The sequence below is a fragment of the Hippoglossus hippoglossus genome, chromosome 22 (assembly GCF_009819705.1).
Source record: "Hippoglossus hippoglossus isolate fHipHip1 chromosome 22, fHipHip1.pri, whole genome shotgun sequence".
Taxonomy (NCBI): Eukaryota; Metazoa; Chordata; class Actinopteri; order Pleuronectiformes; family Pleuronectidae; genus Hippoglossus; species Hippoglossus hippoglossus.
Genome location: NC_047172.1, coordinates 18,609,126 through 18,629,241, shown reverse-complemented (window position 1 = coordinate 18,629,241; position 20,116 = coordinate 18,609,126). Strand labels below are relative to the sequence as shown.

Here is a 20,116-nt window from a genome sequence, read left to right as displayed (position 1 = left end):
TTTTACATGATGAAACATGTAAGAAAGGTTTTATAAAATGCACCTCCCCAACACACCAGCAGATGAAGCTGCTGGATGAGGACTGAGTCTCAGACACAGGAACTGTGCCCCAAAGTAATAATTTTAATGTATTCCATAAAAATTTGCTCAACAATGATGATGGGTGGGGCAGTAAAGAGAAAGCTCTCTGACCTTTGACCTCCATGACCAGTTCAGGTTGGAGGTGGAAGCGCACCAGGCCGTCGGGTGTAATGTTCCACAGCTGGTTGTCCTTGCCGCGCTCCGGGGAGACACAAAGCCGACTCCCTGCCATCACCAAACTGCCTGAGGTAACCAGGAAACAGTCCTCGATCAGCTGCAGGGAGGACGGAGATGCATTAGAGGGCTGGTTTAACCAGTTATGATATTACAGCAAATAGTCTCTCAACATAATCTACAAGTGATGAAATGGTCCCTGGTTTCATGGCGTCGGTGGTAAATAACCAGTTAGTTGCATATCAGGTGCAGAAAGCAGCACAGATTGTCCCAGCAGGCAGGGTCAGTGGGGCTGTGACAGCAGGAGAGCTGCTCGTGCTCTTAAACCAGTTTGTTTCCTTCTTCTGTTGGATTCTAACAGCGAGTCTATGTGACGTCATTATTTGTGTTTGTCTGAAGTTTAGTAAATCGTTAAAACTCTTAATCTTGAGTCACTTTACTGAAAGGGAAAGCTGAACATAATCTAAAACTACTATTTCATTTACTGTCGTAGGCACTATTAAGATATTCTGAAATGACTTCTATAGAAAGTTAAAGTGTAAACGTTGCACATTTGATATGGTGTTATATAGTTTTATATTTTGAAAACTCATTTTTACAAAATGGCTTTTAAAATGGCTTTCAACTTTCAATGGCTTTTAACTTCTCACTTTTGTTTGTTCAATCGCTTTATTTGACTAAACTATATAAATATAGTCAATTATTATTGTTATTACTGTTATTATTAAATTGAATTATGTATATATAAAATAAGGTGAAATTACTTAATTTTGTGTATCAGTAGTTATTGAACATGGACATTCTAACAATACAGCAATAGAACTATAATTTTCAATAATTATTTTCACTCCGTTTCATCTCTTTGTTCTACAAATAAAAAAACGTCTGAAGCCAATTTTTTCTTCTATTTTTCTAAGTTAAACACAAACTCTAAATTACAGAGCGAGCGCGTGGTGAAAGCCTTACAGTATATACCACCATCCCCTTAGTGTGATGTTTCATTATAGAAAACATTTTAAACCTCCATCAAAATACACAGTGATAGTTACAGATGGCGATGCAGGATAAATGTGCATGATTCTGTGTGTAAAAAACTCAGCAGTTAAAATGTTGATATATATAGAAAAGTACTACATTTAAGTGCTCAATCCAATTGCATTACTACCAACTTGTATTAAATCAGTTTTATTGATACATCCTCCTAGAAGATGAAGAACTGGACTGAAAACATAACCTCTGATATGGCGGTAACCAGTGGAATGAATGAGGTCTGTAGGGAATATAAGTGATTTCCTGTTTTGGATGTTGCATACGTCGACAAGATTCCACTACAGAGACGTGGGGTTTGTTATTCAGTACTTCTGGGTCAGGTTGTGTCTTTCCTGTGAACACAATCCGACGTGTTTGTTGGGGGAAAGTAGGTGAAGGTTCTCTTCCTTGTTGTTGCGTGTGCGAGCACCACTTATTCTTTGGCTATTGCTCAGCGCACATCTTATGACTGAGCTTGTCACTGTGGTGGGGGGGTGGGGGGGTGGAGATACTCAACTCTTCAGCACACACTACAACTGTTTGGATGTTTGGAGAATTTGGATGTGAATTGTTTGCATTCTGCAGAGCTATGTAAAAATGCTCCTGTTCGCTTCTCTGTTCATAAAGTAGATTTAGATGCAACGTCCCACAAATGTGAGAGTAATTAGACAACTAGATTCCCTCAAGCTGACCCTGACCAGTGTTCTTGCAGGTTTGTGTGTTGTTGATGTAGCTCAGTACCTTGCATGTGATGTGTCCGTCCCGATAGAGCCAGACCTGCTCCACTCCTCCGGTCTCCTCCACAGCCTGAACCCTCATCAGCTTAATGTCATCCAAAGTTCCTGTCAGGGACATGATACATCCTGTCTCCCTGTTCCGCAGGCAGAAGCACATCTGCTTCTGTTGGAGGAAAACACGCACAAGCTCAATGTTTGATGTTGTTCATGAGAGTATGTATGAGACATATAAGCTCTAGAATACAGGTATTATCATTTCTTATCTCTCCCTGTGTACCTGGTGTAAAGGACGCAGGGATCCTATTTGCTGCAAGCTGCTTAACTTGCACAAGTCAGGCACTTCACCTGGCTGAAGAAGCAGCTGTCGACCACGGTAGTTACTTCTTTCATACAACACCCACCTGGAGAGAAGACGGGCAACCACCCATGTTAGTTCAGATTTATAAATCTGTATGAAAAATCCAGGATAATGTAAAACAAAAAATTAATTAAAATAACAGTCTGTGTATATTCCAAGCTGAGCTCCATGATTTACAGCTGTCATTTTTACACTCAGTGGGTTCCTCACATTTTTGACATCTTAAGTGCTCTCAACATGAACTTGTCCAGTTCTAAAAACTAAGCTAACACCATTTTTGGGAATTTCGTAAGTCCTTGTAGTATTATAATGATCTGAATGTTCACCACAAACTCTTTGCCTTTTTTTTTTCCTCAAAACATCAGTAGCTAAGACTTTGGTTTAAGTGCTTAGGTTAAAATCAATGACAAGTTTTTCTACATATATTTAAAGTATACTCGTATATAACTGAAGAGTTTAATTTATAGAAAAAACATTTAATGTGTGGTTCAAAGTAGTTCAAAAAATGCTAAAATGTCTGTTTTCTAGAAGTATTTTGATCAAGACAATTTTTACATAACTATAACATATTAATGAATTCAATTTGTTGTTTGCTATTTTATGATGTTTCAACCAAGATAAGATAAAATATGTTTCTATCGCCACATAGCTAGCGTTAGGATTAAATGGCACCTTTAAAGTTAACATAAATATATCAGTAGAAATTTAAAAAGGGAGACCTACATTCCTCCCTCCACCACCAGGGAGCGTATGCGTGTGTCCAGGCCCGTCTGCAGCAGATTCACAATTCCATTACATAACACCACCCTGCGACCTCTGCAGCCGATCTTACTGAACAAGATGACGGAGGGCAGAGACGGCGCCTGGAGAGAGGAGGAGAGTTTAAATCACTGATATTCTCATATCCAAATCCAAAGGGCACAAATATACATTTTCATATTCTTTTCTATATACACACATATGCTGTACTCACATGTCCAGAGGTGTGTATGGAGCGGATGGTAGAATCTGAGGACAGGAAGCCCATGGCCTCTGGGTTGGGATAGTCTCCCTCCTCCAGCACATACATGTTCTCTGTGAACTTTGCTCCTTCATAGGCCACCCAGCTGAAACAAACACATACACACATAATGGTTGTCATTAATCTTCTTCATTTTGCCAAACCTCTGTAGGCTACGTTTTAGTTTTTTCCATTTAACTCAATGGCACATGTAATTGTCAGGCAAGTACTCCTAGAAACTATAACTTGAGATTACTAATATAACCCAGTTGTGCAGCTTGTGTGTGAGTAGTCCCAGAACTTGGCGGAAAGGTAACAGCGGTAATTAAGAAAAAGGGCGATGTCACATTGTACGCTCGACTATGCTCATATTCAGGTTCATGATTTTAATTTGTTATTACTTGAAAAAGTTTAACAAGCTCTAATGTTCAGAAAACATCCCTTTCCTCATAGTGTTCGTTGCTACAGCTCCTCTTCTCAGCCTCTGTCTGACACAGATGTTTCTAGCTACTGTCTCTTTAAGAGCCCCCTCACACTGAAGCCCTGTCTGCTCTGATTGGCCAGCTGGTCCAATCTGTTTTGATTGGTTACTCGCTTCGAGAGCGAGCAGTAAATATCCGCCTCCTCTCTCTTTCACTTTACTTGGCTTTGTTTGGGGGCGTGCCAGACACGCAGGCAGATACTTAAATTCTGTCTCTTTTGAACATTAATCAAGAAAACTTTTACAGTATTAAGTCTGCTCTTATACCATTAGGTGTTTACAGCCAACTTTAACAAGCATTAATAATTACCTGCCAACCACCACCTTACAGGACCTGGGCATAAAGTCGTCATCCAGAGCTTCTGTGTTCTCCTCCAGAGCCACCATCCTTCCCTGGAAGTCTGGCTCAGAGTAGAGCTGCACCTGTAACATACAGTAACATAACATACACTTTAGTGACCCTGACAACAAACACAACCAGGACGACTGAAGAGAAGTGGTCTTCTCCATTTGATATGAAGCCTCGAATGGTTGGATGGTACCTTGTTTTTTGTCGATCCCATCAGCATCTCCTACAGAACAGAGAGGAAGGGAGCATTAGGAACATAGGCTCTGCACTATTGGACTTCTTGGAGAAAAATATTTAGCTGTTTCTAACATCAATTTTAAAGTTTGAACTTATCATTACACATTACACTTCTATATAATAACATCACAATAAAAAAAAACATAATCCTGTTTGTTTAATGTCTCCGCCAACCAGTGCAGTTTAAGACGATATATACATTTGTTTTTTCAGACTCATGAGGTCACTGTGACCTTTATCTTTGACCTTCGGCCACCAAAATCAAATCTATTCATCCCTGAGACCACCTGAACGTTTGTAACATATTCGAAGAAATGCTTGTTTTTGTAATTAAATGCTTAGTCGAGGCAAGTTGATGTCATAAAATATATTTTTTTGTATGACTAATTGTCCAAAATGAAAAAAGGGTAAATTTACTATAATAATAAGAAAATGAAAAGCAACATATTCTAATATTTTTGAAACTGGAACCGTTAAATGATTTTGCTTGAAAATGACTCATTGATGTTGTTTAATTGATTTTGAATTGACTGTCAGTCGACTCATTGTTGCAGCTTCACCACAGATCCCTTCTTACATTGAAGACTGGCTGTATGGATGAGATATTGAAGTTCTGGGCTCCCCAGTCGTCCGGGCTGGCATACAGGCCTTTCTCCAGCACATAGAGCTCTCCACTGAATCCAGGATTTTCAAATGCCACCCATCTGCCAGCGACACACAAAACACAACTTCCTCAGATGCACAAAACCACAGTGACTGACTAATTCAGCAGAACTCTTCTATTAGACAAAAATAAGGAATAATACTGTCACTTGACAATCACATGATGTAAAAGCAGGCCAACGTGATGTGATTCATTCTCTGATTAAATCACTGACTTGAACTGTGAATCATTAAAAGAAGAGGAAGTCTACTCCTCTAAGAGGTTGTAAAACCATTCAGCAGGCGAGGCAGAGTGAAGCAAACACTATAAAGGTGTGAAGAATGCAGACGCTCAAACATGTTGACTGACAGATAACGTGTCATATATTACAGGTGTTATTTAAGATAAAATCATTGACTTTGAATGTGACAATCTGTGCAGTATCAAAGTCCTTGTGTTTGTCATGCCACACGGCAGCCATGTCGGATCACCAGTCAAATTGGATCCTTCTTTTTGCTTAAACTTCTAATATGTACGTACAGTATATCTACAATAGTAACTGGACATTTACTGATTAAATATCATCAGTGTAAATCTTTGCCTTCCAGAGATGGAAGCCTTTATCAAACCTGACCTTAATTTCACAAACCAATAATTATTTATAAAGGGCTGTATGTGTGTAGGCGTGTGTTGAGTGACAGAACACTTAGTCATGTCTTTGAAGTGAGGAACACAAATTCACAAACTGTAAAGCTGTGCGCAAGGCAGAGTCAAATGTTTACCTCCTTTGTTATGATTAAAAAATAATCTATTTATAATTATCTTCGCCAAGGAGGTTATGTTTCCATCAGCGTTTCTCCAGCTCTGCAGGATCCAGATCTGACACTACTCAACAATTATTATTATCATCAGATAAAGGTTTTTTTCCCCAGTTTTTTTAAAAGGGTGAGATAGGGCGTTGACTGAGGTATGCTCTCTCCGAGCGACCTTCTGGTTTTTTCATGTTTTTGTTTTATTTGAAGTCAGCAGTGGAGCGGTAAGCAGGAAGCACGAGGGAGAGAATGGGTGTGATCCCAAGCTGGATTCAAACCACGCACGGCCGTGGCTGTTAGGCGGCATTCATTGTAATTATTCAGCAAGCAGGACACTCCCTTTCTTATGAATTTTAACCTTGTTATTGTTTTTCTTTCGTTTTGGACTTACACTCCGCCCATGACGTCGACGGACTGGGTCCTTATACCATGGCTGATGTCCCCCATGTTGAGGATGGGACCCAGTAGGTCGGCATGGAGCCCCAGCTGATCAAAGTTCGGCTCACTAAAGAGTTTAACATGTGGAGACTGGAAATCCTTAGGGAGAAACAAGTCACATGGTAAAACAATTAGTAAGTGAAAAGGCAGTCCTCTCATTTAAAACGTCTCACTGTCCAGGATTAAACTCTTCCATACAGGACATTTAGTTTTATATAATTCAAGTTCTTGTCGTATCAGCAGGAGAAGTTTATGGAAATATGGAAATAAACAAACAGATTTTACTTTGCACGCAGGCCGAAGGGACTGGATCCCGTCCTCAGATCCTCCCCAGTCACTGCAGTGAGGATACTCCCCCTCCTCAAGGATGTACTGCTGACCCTCGAAGTCTGCCTCCAAATAGCCCACCCAGCTGCAAGGACAAAACAAAGAAATATCATCAAATATTCATCATTGAATATGATTTAATAGTGTAATAAAGCACACACACACACACACAGAGGTGGATTTACTCACAGACCACCGAGTATCTTTACAGAACCCACTGAAGGCAATGTTTTCTTATTCTCATCATGTTTGTCTGATTCCTCCTCTTCTGCTTCTTGCAAATTGTACACATCACCGTCCACTTCTATGCACTCTCCATCAAAGTTGGGTTTCTCAAAAACTAAAGCCTGGAACAGGGAAGGAGAGGAAGAAGAAGAAGAGTTATCATCATAGCCTTAACCCCATGCATTTGTTTTGGGCCCATTTCTTATCCAAAGGCAGAATACCACTAATTCCATGGAATACAGTATATATTATACTGTATTATAGTGTAGCTCACATTTATGCCAGCATAGCAAGGGCACAACGTAAAAAGGTTATTGGATACGGTGATACGTCTCTTTCTTTGAGCTGAAACTGGGGTAATTCCACTGCAGGGAGATTCCCAGGGAACCAAGTCAAGTCCAATTTATTATGCCTTCCGAGGGAAATACATACAGACCATAATAAATACAACATTAAAAAGAAATACCTGACAGATGATGGAGATAAAATACAGGATCACTACATAAGGACAATAAAGTCCAGTATGCAAGAACCTGTTGAGAAACTCTGGGATTTTACATGTGTTTCTTCTGAAGGAAACTGGAGATCTGTATTTAGTTCTTTTAGAACCCTGTTAACACCTGTTATTAACATCCAGGTCTGAATGCCCCCAGATGCGTCCTGAGATCTGATCACATTCGTAGTTGGCCTGGGATGCATGCAGCCTCATTATTTTAGCTGTGTGAATGCAAATGCGTCCTGGGCCACATATGAAGGACCTCCTACTCAGCTGAGGTCCTCTGACCTGTTACAGTTTCACAATGGATCTAATGTAATTTCACTCTACTCTGTGTCCATCCAATATTCATTCAGCTCCTCCCAACTCCTCTCTCTCGCTCGTGTGGACACATGACACAACCCCTAACCCTAACCCATCGACACAAACTGACACTGACACATTGAAGACATCTCTAAAGTCCGACGGGATGAAAACAACATAATTTGGTCTTTGCAAACACAATGTAATTATTTGCATACAGCACAGGGAAGTGAGATCCAATCACAAGTGTTTACAGGAGTCCCATTCAGGACACATTTTAATACTATTTGCAAAACAGACGAGCTCAACACTGTCCATTTGTGATTAGATCTCTCCGGACGGATGTTAATACCAGGTCTGAACGGGGCCTAGGATAGTTTGGGGTGTAAATAAAAGAGGGGTAGTACTTTGTAATCATTCAGGAATTAACTGGGAAGAGTTTGCAGTGTGGAAATTGGGAGATATCAAAACTAAATCGTATCTATGTAGTTGGCTACTACTTTTATAAGAAGGAGAGAGATAAGAAGAGATGGTGAAAGAGAAAAAGAGGAAGCATAGTGTAGTTTATATTCACCGCAGATATTCATAGATACAGGAGTTGTTATATAAAGCAAAACGAACCTTGACATCATGCGGATGCTCCACCCTTATTGCTCCCTGGAATGAAGAGACACACATTTGTAACTAAAAGACAAGCAACAAGATGACACTATACAAGAAACAATGCATGCTTCATGTGCTGTACCATTCGGAGGGGTCTGAGAGAGCCGATGAAGGGCTCGGAGAAACCCCAGCCCTCTGGGCAGGGGTACTCGCCCACCTCCAGCACTCCTACAAAACCTCCAAAGCCTGGATCGGTGTACACCAGCCAGCTACAGATACACAGCGTCAGCGTGAGACAGGGGGAAAAAGGAGAGTGAAGGTGAGCGGGTGAACATATGGAGTGTAATGAACCTTTCGTGACCTTTTTCTTCACAGTTCTTTCTGATCCTTTTACAGAGTGAAGGGACTAAAAACAGTACTTTCACTCTCTACACACCATGAGCCAGTTGACATGCTAACCATCCGTTATCAGCAGCACAAGCCCTGCGGCCTGCATTCCTTCACAGACACAAAACAGATGCTGCACACACACAGACCCTTCCCCTGCAGTCCCCTGAAAAATGACGTCTTTGTGACCTTTTTTTGATGCAAACTAGGCCACTTATTGGGCATCAGATATATAGTACTATATATGGGATGTTCCCATTATGCAACACCGTCAGCTACATATGTTCCCTGTTACTTTAAATGAGAGACATAGGTTTTCTCCTTTTTATACGTATTATGTTCTTAAATATTTAATATGTAATATATAATAAACAAATACTTAAATATCTACCTTTTTAATATTATAGAAAGTTATTTGATACATTGTTAATATCTACTTCTACTACTCCCTCCTCTCCACCCTCTATTCCAACTAGTATACCACACCTTATCATAAGAACATATACACAAACCTCCTTTTTTTCTTTTCTTTTTTTCCTTGTCTTTCCATCCTCTCTTTTATACTTTAAACTTTAACTTTCTGGCAGAGGTAAAAAATAAAAAAATAGGGAAGAAGAAAAAATAAAAAACTTAATTCCCCTGTTTTGTTTGTTTGGTTTTTATTAAATTTTTTTTATTATGTCTTCCTTTCCTGCCCATTTAACTATTCAGTTCAGGTTTCTCAGTTCTTACTAAGCTCTACACCTGTGTGCACGCGCACGCACGCACCCACATACACATACATTCTACAAAACCAAATGCACTTTCTCACACAAACAAATCTAGTCCATTTAATTTCCTTTTATCTTTTGTGTTTTTTCCTGTTGCTATAGCAGTTTATATTTTACCCAATGTTTCCCCCTCATGTTAATTCTGTCACCCTGTAATCAGGTCTATTTCATCATGTCTCACCGGTTATGTCACATTTCACCAAATAAAAAGGGATAAAAAGTGCACAGCTGAACTTACACTCCAGAATGGACCTTGATGGAGCCAGTGGTCTGAGGCATCGCATAGGAGCCGATCTCTACAACATCATCACAGTAAGATGACATCCTCCCCATCCCATTAACCTCTGTAAACAGGTCGATCCGGGCCATGCTGTAGTCCTGCACAACAGAAAGTAAATATTTAAGTGTGTGAGAAAGTTTTTAATTAGAAAAAGAACAAATAAGGATGGGAAAATGTTGTAAAGTTGCATAGCAATACATAAACTTGTATTTAACTGATACTGAAAAAAATCACAAACTTTTTATTTACTTTAAAAAAGAAACTTAACTTTTCTAAATGTCTAAATATAAGAACTCCACCCACATGTGCAAGAGCTTCATTCAATATTTGATTGATATCATAGATTTTATAAAAAAGATGAACAACGTGTCTCCACTTCCTCCCATTGTGAAAATATTGAGCTAAAACTTCCCGGATACGGCTGCAAACAACAAGTACGTAAAGTCTCAGCTGTCAATCATGGCGTTTCACCTGATTTTTTAAAGCATCAAATAACTGACTCAAACCAAACTTATTAAAAACATGAAAACCTGAACAAACATCAGTGTGACAAGAACTACCTAAAATGACAAATGAACGCGGTAACTTACCCTCACTGCCAGTCGGAGAGAACCTATGACCATGGGTGCAGTTGGAACAGGTTGACCATTCTGGTCCAGTGTTGTTGGAGTCTCCTGATCCGCCCATACATTCACTATGTGCTCTGTTGGACCTTCCTCAAGCGCTATGACACGGCCCTGGAAGCCGGGTTTCTCATAGAGAAGCCAGCTGAAGAGAGATGAGGAGAGAAACTTATTAATGTTACCATGTGAATAGAAGAAGGGAAAGTTTATTGGCTACATCACTGCTGTGGAGGCTCCAGGAGATACTGTACATGCTAATGGGAACATAGAGAAAACATGGACTGGATTGGAGAACAAACGACAATCTCTTCTGGAAACAAGCTGAAGCAAACATCAAACTTGAACTATTTAAGTTACGATACTCATCAGTGACACTTCCACAGTTACAAACAGAAAAATCATTTTCTCATAACGACTTTAACGAGAAGACCCTTACCATCCTCTGATGACTCTGACTGAGATGACAGGGGACAGCTTCATCGTGGTGGCATCTTCTACATCACAGAAGAACTCCATCGCTTCACCTCCAAACTGAGCTTGTTCGTGTACGACAATCTGGAAATCAGGAAAATCAGGAAATGTGAAAAGACATTTCATTACAACAATTGGCTTTTTTATTCCAGTGCAAGAATGTAACAAAACAAAAAAACACATGTGTAAAGGTTATTTAATCCTACCTTTCCAGGTCTTTTGTGGATTCCTCTCACTGCAGGTGTCTGTGAGGAAAGGTAATATTTCAATTAGGAATTTTTTGTATCCTGTGCTTAAAAAAAGTATTTAGCACAAAAATGACACAGTCAACCATTAATAGATTAACTTAAGCCAAGTATTTCAAACATCAGTTTTCATAAAACAATGTCATTGCTGTAAACGTGTGATTTTTATTTCCATAATTCATTTTTGTCATTGATTGCAGTGTTTCTGTCTGTTTTATTTAAATCTGTTTGCTGTTTTCTTTGTTATCTTTGACCCTGCTTGCGTTTTTATTTAATTCGCTGCCCGTGTTGCCCAGGCCTCCCTGGCAGAAGAGACAGTGTATCTCAATGGGATCTTTCTGGTTACAGGTCAAATAAATAAAAACAAAACAAGATAAATGTTGTGGACCCCTCTGCTTGTTTCATGCACTATAAAGCACAGCCCAGTCTAGGTGATATTTTAAAAGAGTTTCTTTTAAAATAATCAAATCATGGTAAATGTTTCAATCTGTTGAGCTACTCTACAATCCTTCCACATACCGAATATCATCTACAGAACTACCCCTGGAGTACAAGAATGAGGTAAAATATACATTTTGATTGGAAGAAGCCAAAGACAAAGAGAAATAAACCTTAGCGTGTTGCAGGTATTGTAGTGTACATTGTGATCATTTAAACAAACAAATATGTTTTTGCATTGTTCTACTCTATTTGCATGTTGATGCAAATATCTCATCATGATGTGACAGTGAATCTTTTGATGAGTAGATCTTGACAAAGATTTACTGTGCAGAATTCCAGATTGAAGACATGTGCCTTTTCACGTGTCCTCACTTGTAAATGATTCATGACTTAGTTGCAACTTCATGACAAGTCAGAAAGAACAGGATATGAAACTAGGGCACATATCACCATGGAAATAAATCAGGAAATGCTTTTTTTAAAAAGCCTAGCAAGTTAAAACCCATTCAGGCTTTGGGCTGTTATTTCTCCATTGTATCTACGGAACTCCAAATTTCAAATATATAAATACTTGCCTTTGCCTTAGTCCTTGGAAGTGTATTTTGTGAAGTCTGCTGGCTGAAGTTGGTGGTTGGAGGCAGTGCAGCGGGGTCCCTCAGGGCCACATCCACATTAGGAGCTTCTGATATCAAGGCCTGGTCCATAGCAGCACCCCCCTCAGGATTCGGTTTCATTTTAGTCATTTGTGTGGAGCCCTGGGAAGCCTCGGGTTCTTGTTTGTTCATCTTGAGGTACTTATCTAAATGATCGGGCAGCTTTATCTCCGAGAACGTTGGAAAAGGAGGAGAGGAGGAGCTAAGCGCTGACTCATTAAATGTACCATTACCACCACCACCCACAAGAGAGCCTTGATCTCCACTCGTCACGCCCTCCTTATCTGCTCTGACGCCAGGCAGAGGTGAATCAACACCGTGCGTTCCAGGAGCGGGCAGGTCTTGTTGTTTCTTGAAAGAAAATGAGCCATTTAAGGCAGAGGGTGTTTCCTCTTTGGTTTTCCTGGGGGAGCTCAGTAAGCTGGAGAGGATCGACATCCTTCCAAGCCTTGACGTTAACTTTCCAGGCTCCTCGCTTTGCAATTCTTTTCCTGCTTCAGCTTTGGACGCCTCTTTGACTCCATCTTTTTCTTCCACCTCATCAAGTGATTTCTGTTTGTCTCCAGGTGAGGGCAGGGCATTTTCTTGTCCACGTTTTTCCAGGGTCCGTCCTTTCCTGTTGGCTGCATATTGTTTTATTACCATAGCTGGTGAAGGATCCCTCGAAATGTTGCTATTTTTCCTTAAGCCAAACTGGAATTGCCCAGGATCGAATGTTCTCTCGAAATGATCTTCCTTAATGGCCGGCATGGCAAAAGGTGGCGATGGGGACTTTTTACGGATGTGCCTCTTTGGAGGTAGCGAGAAAGGAATTCCACCTTTATTAATGCTGCTGATAAACTCGTCAAAATCATCGCGCTCAGTTGATTCATCTTCACTGGCTGACGCATTTAGTCGTTTTTTGTTTTCCTTCTTCTGTTTTTGTTGATGTTCCACATCCAACCAGCTTGATGGAGATTCAGTCTTTATCTGATGACTTTGAGATGGAGATTTTGACGAACTACCGTTGAAAACCTGGAATTCCTGTTTCAAACCACGATCTGTTTTTATCTTTTCTTTCATTCCTTCATCATTCTTCTGGGCATCAGTACTAATGAGTATTTTATCTGAGACAATGTTGGACTTATCCTTTTCTTTTCCATAAACTGTTTTGCTAGCTGCATCTTTTACAAAAATGGGTTCTGCCTTTTGCTTGACATCTATCTTTGCTGTGTTTTTCAGCTTATCCTCTTTCTTCATCACTTCATTTTCATCTTGAAGACGTTCTTTAATGAGGCTTTTCTGTTTCTGTATCTTGTCACTCTTACTAACGACTGTGGAAACATTTGATGCTGACTCTGTTGATACTTTGGTCACAGTCTTTGGTTCCTGTTCTTGACTTCCATGAGCCTTAGAGTCTGTGGAGTGATCCGTGTTTTTCTCTGGTTGCTTTATCTCCACATGTTCAACTGAGGGCTTCTGGTCTTCTTGGTTTCTAACTGCAGAGTCAACGTTCATATTTACAACCTCTTTCACCAAACTCTTTGCTGAGGGATCCTTTGTTTCAGTCTTTTCTTGTGCTTCCTCAGCACGCTGAGCTTTTTTGCTTTCTACCTCCCGTTCTTGAATTTGAGTTTCTGATCTCTTCTCTGTTCTTACTGTTTCTGGTTCCTGTTGGTTGCTAACTTTAGCATTTAAACTCTTTACTGAGGAGTCCTTGGTTTCAGTATTGTCTTTGGTATCTTTAGCATCAGTACTTATAGAGTCAAGTTCTTGAGTTGTGTCTATTTTTACACCCTTGGTTTTTTCCAAAACTTGTGCTGTTTCTGGTTTTTGGTTGGAAGTTGGATGTTTGGGTTCTGTTGTTTTCCTTTTCTCTGCTTTGTCCGTCAGGTTGCAAATTTCTAAGTTAGCAGTCTCATTCAAAGTCTTTAAAGAGGAATCCTTTATTTCAGTCTGGTCTTTGGTACCTTCAGTACTAATGCTTACAGATTTGAGTCCTTGACTTGTACCTGTTTCTTGGTTCTCTTGAACTTTAGTTCCCTCTGGTTCCTGATCTATCTTTGGAACTTTGGATTCCGTCGATTTGATTTTGTCTGGTTTACTGACGCCCTCAACGTCTCCAACGACTATGGACCTCTGGACTTGTTGGATGTTAACTTCACTGTTAGCAGTCACAGGTGCAGTCTCATTCTCCAAAGTCTTTACTGATGAAGTCTTCGTTTCAGTATTGTCTTTGGTATCTTTAGCATCAGTACTTATAGAGTCAAGTTCTTGAGTTGTGTCCATTTTTACACCCTTGGTCTTTTTCAAAACTTGTGCTGTTTCTGGTTTTTGATTGGAAGTTGGATGTTTGGGTTCTGTTGTTTTCCCTTTCTCTGCTTCGTCCGTGAGGTTGCAAATTTCTAAGTTAGCAGTCTCATTCAAAGTCTTTAAAGATGAATCCTTTATTTCAGTCTGGTCTTTGGTACCTTCACTACTAATGCTTACAGATTTGAGTCCTTGACTTGTACCTGTTTCTTGGTTCTCTTGAACTTTAGTTCCCTCTGGTTCCTGATCTACCTTTGGAACTTTGGATTCCGTTGATTTTATTTTGTCTGGTTTACTGACGTCCTCAACGTCTCCAACGACTATGGACCTCTGGACATGTTGGATGTTAACTTCACTGTTAGCAGTCACAGGTGCAGTCTCATTCTCCAAAGTCTTTACTGATGAAGTCTTCGTTTCAGTATTGTCTTTGGTATCTTTAGCATCAGTGCTTATAGAGTCAAGTTCTTGAGTTGTGTCCATTTTTACACCCTTGGTCTTTTTCAAAACTTGTGCTGTTTCTGGTTTTTGATTGGAAGTTGGATGTTTGGGTTCTGTTGTTTTCCCTTTCTCTGCTTCGTCCGTGAGGTTGCAAATTTCTAAGTTAGCAGTCTCATTCAAAGTCTTTAAAGATGAATCCTTTATTTCAGTCTGGTCTTTGGTACCTTCACTACTAATGCTTACAGATTTGAGTCCTTGACTTGTACCTGTTTCTTGGTTCTCTTGAACTTTAGTTCCCTCTGGTTCCTGATCTACCTTTGGAACTTTGGATTCCGTCGATTTTATTTTGTCTGGTTTACTGACGTCCTCAACGTCTCCAACGACTATGGACCTCTGGACTTGTTGGATGTTAACTTCACTGTTAGCAGTCACAGGTGCAGTCTCATTCTCCAAAGTCTTTACTGATGAAGTCTTCGTTTCAATATTGTCTTTGGTATCTTTAGCATCAGTGCTTATAGAGTCAAGTTCTTGAGTTGTGTCCATTTTTACACCCTTGGTCTTTTCCAAAACTTGTGCTGTTTCTGGTTTTTGATTGGAAGTTGGATGTTTGGGTTCTGTTGTTTTCCCTTTCTCTGCTTCGTCCGTGAGGTTGCAAATTTCTAAGTTAGCAGTCTCATTCAAAGTCTTTAAAGATGAATCCTTTATTTCAGTCTGTTCTTTGGTACCTTCAGTACTAATGCTTACAGATTTGAGTCCTTGACTTGTACCTGTTTCTTGGTTCTCTTGAACTTTAGTTCCCTCTGGTTCCTGATCTATCTTTGGAACTTTGGATTCCGTCGATTTGATTTTGTCTGGTTTACTGACGTCCTCAACATCTCCAACGACTATGGACCTCTGGACTTGTTGGATGTTAACTTCACTGTTAGCAGTCACAGGTGCAGTCTCATTCTCCAAAGTCTTTACTGATGAAGTCTTCGTTTCAGTCTTTTCTTCAGAGTTTTTATCACTCTGATCTTTAGTGCTCAGTGTTAACAGTTCTTGAGTTGTATCCAAACTATGGCTTTCTGTTGTCTTCTCTGGAGCTTTTTGTGCCCCCGGTTTCTGTTCTAGGTTAGCGATGGCATTTGCTTTATTACTGTCAACAGTCTCATTTGAAATCTCGTCTGATAAACTCTTCTCTTTTTTATCATCTGCAGCATCCTGCGTTTCAGTGCTTACACCTGTCATTTCTAGAGTTTGACTTTCCTTCACATCATTTGCATGTTTGTCCTCCTCATTTGTGTTGTCGTTCCTCACCTCCTCTTTGGTTACAAGTAGTTTAGGCTCCTGTTCAGTTTTCACTGTTGATGTCATAATCACCTTCTCTGCTCGCTGGGTTTCCTCGCCGCCACTCTCTGCATTTTCTGTCTTTAAGATCTCACTTTCATGATTTGTATCAACCACAATGGAAGTAGCTTCATTAATTAAACTTCCTCCTTCCTCTGCCTCTGTCCTCTTCTCTTCCAGGGTATCTGTAACTACCTGTTGTCCCTCCTTTGAGTCGGGCTGTAAACACTTCTGCTCTGACGATAGATCATACGGCTTCTCTGGTTTTGTAAAATCTGTCTCAGCTTCGTCGCTGATGGCACTGCCCTTGAGCTCCTCGCTGCGACTGCTCTGTGAGTCAGTGCTTTCCACTGCTGCGTCTTTCAGTTTAGAGTCTTTCTTCTGCTTTTCAAATTTTTCTGCCAGTAAAAGAGGCTCTTTGTCCGGCTTATTTTCAACATTCTTGGGTAATTCACAAACAGTCACAGCCTCTGTTTGAATGTCCGAAGCCTTGGGTGTTTTCTTGCCAAGCTCCTCTTTACTTTTCTCCTGCACCTCAACATTTTTCACTGACTCTCTGTCTAATGTGGATCGTGGTCTGTCAATTGCAAGAATGACATTTGTGGTTTGATCCTTAAATAACTTGTTTTCCTTTTGCTGCTCTGTATTTTTCAGGTCAGCATCAACAACATCATCCTTTGGCTCAGCATCTTTCAAGGCCGATTCAGAAGGAGGACTATTTGGGGGATCAGCTATCGCTTTAAGAGAAACATTATCGGGCAAAACACCATCCCCATCAGAGTGGGTCATTATGTCACGGTGTTTGCTGTCACCCACAACAGGTTCAGCTGACGTATCAGTTACATGCTCATGAGCTGGTATTGTGTCCTGAGCCACCACAGCAGGCTGTGGCTCTTTCTCCTGAATTAAATCTGGTGTTACGTTACTTATTATCTGGGTTGTTTTTAATATGTCTACTTCTCCCTGAGAACTTTCTAGTGATCGCTGAGTTTGCTTTTCCTGTGTGGTGTTTTCACTTTGTATGTGAGATGCATTTTCAGCTGAATACTCAATTTTTACTTGCTGTCTTTCCTGGTTATCTGCCTCAGCGTTGTTTACATCAGTGACTGGTAATTGAGCTGGAATTACTTTAACGGCCTCACTGCTAGACAATAACGTGGATACTAACTCTGTTCCTGGTGTTACGTCTACCTGAGCGTTTGCTGTGATAATCGCATCATTCTTTTGTATTGGCTGGATTTCTGAAATCTCTTTGATTGCAGCACTCTCTAATTCGCTTGTCTCTTTTCCTTTCATTCTGAACGCAAAGGTACTAGACTGTGTGTCTGACGGTTTTACAACGTGTTCTTCTTCTTCTGTAGACACACTCTCGAATTTAAATCTGTCATCACTGGTACCGTCCTTCTCTGCTAACACACTATCAGATCCTTTCTCTTGGGAATCTTGAGTTTTCCCGACTTTTATTTTGTTGGAGCCTTTCAGACCCAGTGTCGGAAGTTTGCTCCCAGATATGAAGGGATCAGCTGAATCCTTCACTAGACTCTTTTGTTGTTGTTTGATGTTTTCGCTTTGTTTGGAAAACCTTGATGTGGGCAGAGGAGAGGCATGTGAGGTGGGTGTGTCTTCCTCTTCATGGCTGATGCTTCCTTTAGAAAGGTGTTTGAATGGTCTTGTTGATGACGTGCCTCCTGTTTGAAACACATACACACACCGTTTTAATGCAACAGAGAAACACATGTAAAAATGCCATAAAGGAATAGTTCAACAATTTGGCTGGGCACAGTTTTTACATAGAAAGTACTTTGTAATATGTGTAGAGATGTTCAGAAACCGATAACCAGCTTCGGAAATGCCTCCTGTACTGCCCCAAAATGCCGGCTCGGACATTAACGAGTTTTTCAAAGGGTTAAACCTGAGCCAGGCTATACAACAATCTTTTGATTATTATCAGGTAAAAAAGCATTTTTAAACTTTTTTCTTTTTCCTGAACAATGTTTAATCCTCGATTGAAGTGTTTCTACAAAGCTGATCTTTTATTCACTTTCAACAGCAGAGCTAACGTGATTTAATTATGTGACGATGTCAATGTGATTGTGCAGTTTTACCTTTCGTGGGACTTTCAGGTAGAGGGGAAGGTCTGTCACTCCCAGCTCTCTCTCGATCAGGTACTTCCTGTTTGTCTGAGCTCTTCTTTGGTCTGTCTGAGTCCGTCTGACCGGATGAATTATTTTTGTGGCCGGTGGCGGCGGTTTGCATTACATCATCATTATTCTTTCTTGTTGGAGATGTAATGGGTAACCGGCTCTTTGATGACAAGGAGGCATTATTTTCCACATGGTTCTGCGGCTGTTTTTGAACTTCCAGGCTTTCACTTCTCTCGCTATAGTCTCTCGCCACGCCATTTACCAGGTTAATGTCCTCCGACTTCTCTTTAATAATCTTTGTTCCTGTCTTGTGGGTGGTTTTTGTTGGAGAAATGTCTCTCGCCTCAGGTTTCCCTCCCTTAGCTTCCTCAAAACTTGGTTTCCTGACAGCTTTGGTTGGACTGATGGAAGATTTTAGAGATTCTTTGGTTCGAGGTTGCTTTTGTAGTTTGGAGGTAACCACTGAGGCGTCGGTCACTGATGTTTTATCTGGTGTCACTGGTGATTTCACATCAGCATCTGATGATGACCTTTTAGGGATTTTGGACTTTGAAGTCTCTGCGCTTGAGGAACCGTTAGTGCTTTGGTCTTTTAATGTTGGTAACATAGAAGCCGTTTTCTCACTGCTGTGTTCCCTCGGTAGTGGAATATCACTGGAAGTTCCCACTTTTGTTGCCTCTGTGGAGACCTTGGCCTTTGTTGTGACATTTTTGGTCTTGCTTCCGGCTACAGAGGATGGGGTCTTTGCTCCACTTGCTGTGGTATGTCGACTTTCTGTCGCTGCTTTAGGCCCTTGTTTGGAGGGTGTAGCTTGATTTGTCTCTTTGCCTCTTATCCCAGACCCGGACGCTTGTGACTTTGCTTTGTACATGTCTGAAGGAGCAGAGGTGTCATCAATGTTGGAGGACTCAGAGTCTGCTTCTTCTTCACCTAGAAGTTCAGGAGTGTTTGTGTCAGTGAGCGGCGTCTCATCTGTTGTCGTGAATGGCTCTAGGTCGGCGTCCTTGAGTTCTGCATGGTCGTTGTTTTGGAGACTTGGCGCTCTGTCAGGGGAGAGGGAGACAATTTAACAGAAATATTAAAGTGCAACTTCACACAAGTTTTGTCCCAAGTGCCATATTAAAAGCAGCATTAATGTATTTTATCTAATAACAATCATATTATTTACTTTACAACTCATATATTTGAGTGTGCACCATCTCTCTAAAAAAATCATTAGAACCACAGTCTTTAAAACATACAAACACAGTACTTTACATGGAGGCATGTACTTTAGTAGAACTTTGAGGTGCTGTACTTGAGTATTTCAATTTTATACTACTAGAAAATTGCACTAGTACTACTCTACATTAATTTCCCAGTGAGATTTTACACATTAAACATATGGTATGCACAGTAAGTACAGTGCAGTTACTTTTGATACTTGAAGTACCTTTTTTATTTTCTTCAAAATAGATTAGATTTATGGTTTAATGTTGCTACTTTGATGTAAGTGGCTAGTTTGCTTTCTGGCATAGACACTTGATAAGAACAATGTGTTTGTTTGCATTAAGACTGGACACAAGGGAAAAACTAATATGTTATATTTATTTTACCTCCCAGGTAGGTAACAGGACCTTTTTCAGATCTAAGCCACAAACAATACCTACCTGGGAGCTAAAATAAATAACTGTGGAAGCCTCAACATTCTCCTCTTCTGATTTTTGTCTCTTCTGTCCAGCACCTGGTATTTTTATCAAATTTGGACGCACATGCT

At 40.3% G+C, this 20,116-nt stretch overlaps 1 protein-coding gene across 1 annotated transcript in view; it reads right to left on the bottom strand.

The window, feature by feature from the left end:
* The window catches only part of crybg1a (crystallin beta-gamma domain containing 1a), a 45,679-nt gene that overhangs the window by 821 nt on the left and 24,742 nt on the right, over positions 1 to 20,116 (bottom strand). The window contains exons 4-22 of the mRNA XM_034575753.1: positions 18,322 to 19,403; positions 12,086 to 17,904; positions 11,031 to 11,069; positions 10,790 to 10,908; positions 10,321 to 10,498; positions 9,689 to 9,828; positions 8,436 to 8,562; positions 8,312 to 8,347; positions 6,856 to 7,013; positions 6,625 to 6,751; positions 6,293 to 6,438; positions 5,024 to 5,150; positions 4,403 to 4,432; positions 4,171 to 4,283; positions 3,353 to 3,485; positions 3,103 to 3,242; positions 2,299 to 2,422; positions 2,026 to 2,184; positions 193 to 355 (exon numbers count right to left, since the gene is read on the bottom strand). Coding sequence (XP_034431644.1) covers positions 193 to 355; positions 2,026 to 2,184; positions 2,299 to 2,422; positions 3,103 to 3,242; positions 3,353 to 3,485; positions 4,171 to 4,283; positions 4,403 to 4,432; positions 5,024 to 5,150; positions 6,293 to 6,438; positions 6,625 to 6,751; positions 6,856 to 7,013; positions 8,312 to 8,347; positions 8,436 to 8,562; positions 9,689 to 9,828; positions 10,321 to 10,498; positions 10,790 to 10,908; positions 11,031 to 11,069; positions 12,086 to 17,904; positions 18,322 to 19,403 — 8,960 coding nt within the window. The remainder of the gene's footprint in view (positions 1 to 192; positions 356 to 2,025; positions 2,185 to 2,298; positions 2,423 to 3,102; positions 3,243 to 3,352; positions 3,486 to 4,170; positions 4,284 to 4,402; positions 4,433 to 5,023; positions 5,151 to 6,292; positions 6,439 to 6,624; positions 6,752 to 6,855; positions 7,014 to 8,311; positions 8,348 to 8,435; positions 8,563 to 9,688; positions 9,829 to 10,320; positions 10,499 to 10,789; positions 10,909 to 11,030; positions 11,070 to 12,085; positions 17,905 to 18,321; positions 19,404 to 20,116) is intronic.